The sequence below is a fragment of the Cyprinus carpio genome, chromosome A15, assembly GCF_018340385.1.
Source record: "Cyprinus carpio isolate SPL01 chromosome A15, ASM1834038v1, whole genome shotgun sequence".
Lineage (NCBI taxonomy): Eukaryota > Metazoa > Chordata > Actinopteri > Cypriniformes > Cyprinidae > Cyprinus > Cyprinus carpio.
This window is the reverse complement of record NC_056586.1, coordinates 3,045,820-3,051,164: the sequence shown is the minus strand read 5'-3', so window position 1 is coordinate 3,051,164 and position 5,345 is coordinate 3,045,820. Positions and strand designations below refer to the sequence as shown.

Below are 5,345 nucleotides of genomic sequence, written 5' to 3'. Positions count from 1 at the left end.
TGAAAAGAATCGGCTCAATAATGGTCGGTAAAATGGGTATCGGGAGATTAACAATTTAAAAATTAATTTATATAAATAGATGATACTTTTTTTCTATAAAGTTTATCTCCAGTATTTGACTGCAGTGGCTGTGACCCAACTAGCACCTAAATAAGAGCAGGATGACTCATGAAATTGCTTTCGTTATGTAGCCAATAGATTACAGGTATGTCCTTTTCAGAATCATCACGACCGGTTTAGAAAACGTAAGTTTCTCGATTTCTTCACTTTAAAATAATGAGGAGCAGCATATTTTCCTGAAATAAAGGGGAGGAAAAATTGCAATATAGTAGTAAAGAAAATTCAAGGTTTCATAAAAAACTTGAAATGGCACACAGACACATTATTGCAGTGTCATTTATCAACTGCATTACAGATTATTGTAACAATATGTCATGTAATACTGATACATCCTTTTCATTTCCTTTCTCATACTCTGATGATATGAAATAATACAATTTTCAAAAATTATTTAATTCATAATTCATTTTTCTATCTAAAGGCCTGATCCTCCCACTGTGGATAATAAACCCAATTAATTTACTAAATGTAGTGGGTTGTTCGTCTGTTAGTCTAAAAATCAGCTTAATTCAACAAAACAATTATTTCACAGAAATGTAGAGTTACAGACTCAGACTAATGTTTTTTTTTCTTCTGTGCATCATAATGAAGGCTTTATAAAACGGCACAGCATTTTTAATCAACATACTCTGTCCTACACAAACTACACCACACATTTTTTATCATGTATGTCTATGAAAGACGATCAAACCAATCAGAGTAGGTATGGGGCGGGGCTGCACGTGCCCCGCCTCGATCTGCAGGCTGCAGGGTGCTTCTCCATTATAATGAAGGCTTTGTAAAACTGCACAGCGTTTTTAGCTTTTTAAACAACATACTCCGTCCTACACTAACTACACACACATTTCCTATCATGTATGTCTATGAAAGACGATCAAACCAATCAGAGTAGGTATTCAATATTGACACATTAAGGTGGCATTTGTTTAATAGGCTTGTTTTTTTTTGTTTTTTTTTGCAGTTCTACAGTACCTGAATGTCAGTTAATAAACCAAAGAGAGAGACCGCTTCAGTTGTAGTTCTTGTGTTTCACTTTTCTTCAATGATGTTGATTGTTAACAGCAGATGTTCATCACTAATGTGCAATCATCGTTTAATTAATCACTTAATTATCTCACTAACTTTAACTCTTTGAGGACTTGGGATTTAATTTGAGACTGGCTTGGACTTTGGAAAGGAATGTCTTGGTTTTCCTCTGGTTAAAACAGCTTGCTGAGTTCATGGGTGGAATAAACATATTGCAGGACTTTTACTTTATGACCCCTGGACTTTATACCTCTCCCAACCGCTGGGTCAAAACAACCCAACCATTGGGTTGGTCCCTTTTTATTTGATTAGTTGTATATCTACGAATTGTGTTTCGCATTTGTGAAATGTATTTTATGAATATATAATTTTATTTTGCGCATGTGAATTGCTTTTTGTGAATATATTTTTTTTTTCACGCACATGAATTTTTTTTGTGTGTACGTGAATTAGGTTTCATGCATGTGAAATTGTCTACGCATGTGTGAATCATGTTTTTTGCGTGAATTATATTTGAGACTAATCTGCTTCCATACTTATTTTCTTATAAAGAATCACATTTGTCCCTTATTTTCCATTTTTGAAGTTAACTGGCAGCCCTAATGATGAAGTAATTATCTTATAACTCCCCCGACAGAGGCACCTTGCTAAAAAAACGTCAGTTGTTGAATATATATGAATAAAAATACAATGAATCACAAGGCTGTAGGGAACAGTTCACTATGCAGATGAAGGCCTATAAACTGAGGTTTTAATTACATTATTTTAATAGGTCTATAGTCAGTTGTGAACTAAAGTGGGCCATTCCAAGGCATGAAGCTTCAGGGCCGGAAATTAGTCCCACTCCGGCCCTGGTACACAATATGTCCTGCTTGGTTCATATATGCTTGTAAAGTCGGGGTTTATGGGATTCAATTTGTGCTGAATGAGAGAGGTAGGAGCACAAAGCTCCATTTCACAAACAGTTGAGTGCAGAAGCCTTTAAAGTATACTCCTTTGCCACTCTTTGAGAAACGCACTAAGAGTTAGCACATGGTCACAGTCTAGTGGGCTTTGTTTTCAAGTGCGCAACTTATGGCTTTCGCTGTTCTTCTGTTGGTGGCCAGTTATCAAACAGCATTGCATTGCTGCAGGCACCCCCTTCTGGATTGGGGCTGAGTTGTCTGTACTTGTTGTAAGGCCTCATGCACCGAACCGAGATGTATTCGTAATGAACCGTCACGGTATGGACATATATCGTCCCACCTCTAATATATATATATATATTGTTTCTATACCTATTTTTGATTATTTTTAATTTGACTGTAATTCACAATGCATCATGGGATTGTAGTTCATTGCTTTATTTAAGATAGTCTTGTATCTTTGTCTTTTTTGGCTTTAAATCAGATTTGTTTGTTTATTGAGATTCATCTCAGAGCTTCTTGATCCGATTCATGGTTTGGTTTGGTTCAAGTTTATGCTGTTTTTGTGATATATATATATATATATATATATATATATATATATATATATAATTAAAAGTAATGAAATTGCTTCCACATTTAGCAAAGAACCTGCCAATAAAAGTGGAGAACAACCAGAAGACGACGCTATCAATAAAAGCGGAGGAGATCCAATCAATAAAGACCCAGGTGATGGAGGCAGAGGTTTTCAAGACCTTTCTCAGCGTAAGTAATTTGTTGTAATGTAATGCCATTTCTTTTTATATAATACACAGCAAAATCCCCAGTGTTAATTTAACACTCTGAGTGTGGACTCATATAAACACTGAAGCAGTGTTAAAGTTAATGGGATAATTAGGTGATTAATTGAGTTATGATTGACCATTATTGAAGACACCTGATGTTAACAAGCAGAATCACTAAACGAATAAAAACACAATTTATGTGTCACCATTATAGTGGTCAGTGTTTGCTTTAGTTGGGATCTTGACACTTGACTTTTTAACATAAAATTTTGTCTGGCTGATGTAACTTAGTTATAACAGACAAATAAGCCAAGAGTAAAAGTCATCAGGTGATGATGATTATGCTGTAATGTAATCATTATTTGACCTGAATCACTGAACTAATTCAGAGACATTTCTCTGAGATATATAGCCTTGAATGAAAATAACAACTTTGATTCCGCTGTGAAAGAATCTGTATTTGCTATACATTTCGTAAGGGTCCCTTGCAAACTGTTCTGATTTCTTTTTAAAAGATTTGTTATTTTAGGCACACACAGACATCAAGAATCAGTGTATGAATCTCAACAATGGTGACTAACAGCATATTCAGATAAAACAGATCAACTCTGAACATCACAAAACTAGATACTAAAAGTCACATAAAAACAGCAAAAATTATGAGTTTTTATTGGTTATAACATGCTTTTTTGATGGTCACCATTGTTGTGATGCTCACGCTGATTCTTGATATCTGTGTTTCTAAATGAAGAACTCTTTATTTATGTAGAAGTAACTTTTAAAAACATCTGTCTGATCTTGCATTTTTTTCACCTAGTTGATGTAATCAATAAAGAAAATCCAACTCAGGTATTCAGGTCACTACATGACAATTAACCCAAAATGTAATCAATACCACAATAATCACATTTCCTCTGGTTTGTCTGTCTGTTATAAATCTAAAGTTAACCACTTAAGGGTCAAGATCCCAACTAATGCAAACACTGACCACTATAATGGTGACACACAAATTGTGATTTTCTTCTTTGGTGATTTTCTGCTTGTTAACATCAGGTGTCTTCAATAATGGTCAATCATCACTCAATCAAACACCTAATTATCTCATTAACTTCAACACTGCTTCAGTGTTTATATGAGTCCACACTCAGAGTGTTAAATTAACACTGGGGATTTTGCTGTGTACTTTTAGCTGAAGACAAGTCCCTCGTCTAATCAATGACTGAACACACACACACACTGGTCACACACACACACACACACACACACACACACACACACACACACACACACACACACACACGCACACATTCGCACACAAATACACACACATATACACACACACACACACACACATATATATATATATATGTGTGTGTGTGTGTGTGTGTGTGTGTGTGTGTGACCACTACAAATTTGTCAGATTATTTTATACACTGTACCTTTTATGTGTCAAAGTTCAGAAGATCCTGCTATGTTTGTGTGGAAAAATTGCATAGCTTTCATAAGTTATTGAGCAGATAAAAAAAAGAAATCATATTCATTCCACTTTAAAAATGTGAACAGATATTTGAATTGGAACATACCCTCCCAACCCTTTAAAATTTACTCCATATATATTTAGTAGGCAACAAATGCACTGCATGTAATAAATGCATGAAGAGAGTTTGTGACAGTGGTTGTGTGGCTCTGCATCAATTTAGTTTTATGTTGAAATGTCTCCCGTGAGAATGATAGCACAGTCATGTTAGTTTTGAGAAGAATACATGTTGCAGCCAGCCATGTATGAATTGTTTCTAATCTGAATCTATTTTCTTCAATTTATGTCTCCAGGCTGGGATTTTGTCCTTGATGTTGGAGTGAATGTCATGACCATGACTGCTCTGGCAGCCTGAAGAACAGTTGCACCAGCATAACTCATTGACAACAGCTCTGGCAACCTGAAGAACAGTTGCACAAGCATTACTCAATGACAACAGGATGTAATTTGCAGTACTTTTAAAATACTCTCAAATTGGCTTCTTCATCAATTAAATAAACCTGAGGAGTTTGCTTGTGCAACAAATGGTGCCACCGCATGTTCATCTCCATTCCCCTTTCCCCTGAGGTATCAATTCTGATACCTCAAAACCAAAAAAAAAATTTAAAATCTACAAAATCACACACAAAAAAAAGAGCTTGATTATTCTGTTCTTGATTTGCTGCTGATTGCATGCTTTTGAATATAATCGATCATTTTAAAATAATTTCTTTGTTTTCATTACTGGGGTCTAATTGTTTTAAAGAAACATTTTAATTTTACAAATTCCATATTCACATAACACATTCAAACTTCTGAGATTAAAGGCAATTTAAATAAATAAATGAATGAATAAATTAATAAATAGGGCTATAAAAAGGACCAGATTGGATCATATATAAAGATGAATGATATACTACTAGATAAATCAAATATTTGGACATGTGCCATTTGAGTGACTGTTGCATAAATGTAATTGGTAAAAGGAGTTTA

General features: G+C 34.6%; 1 protein-coding gene across 3 annotated transcripts in view; it reads left to right on the top strand.

Moving 5' to 3' along the window:
- The window catches only part of LOC122147649 (octapeptide-repeat protein T2-like), a 195,122-nt gene extending 190,358 nt beyond the window's left edge, over window positions 1-4,764 (top strand). For 2 of the 3 annotated variants that reach the window (XM_042770794.1, XM_042770793.1), the window contains 2 exons: window positions 2,695-2,816; window positions 4,667-4,764. In XM_042770794.1, coding sequence (XP_042626728.1) covers window positions 2,695-2,816; window positions 4,667-4,728 — 184 coding nt within the window. In that variant the 3' untranslated portion in view covers window positions 4,729-4,764. Of the gene's footprint in view, window positions 1-2,694; window positions 2,817-4,666 lie in introns of those variants that run through there. The other variant, XM_042770795.1, reaches the window with a different exon arrangement.
- The last annotated feature ends 581 nt before the right edge of the window (window positions 4,765-5,345 follow it).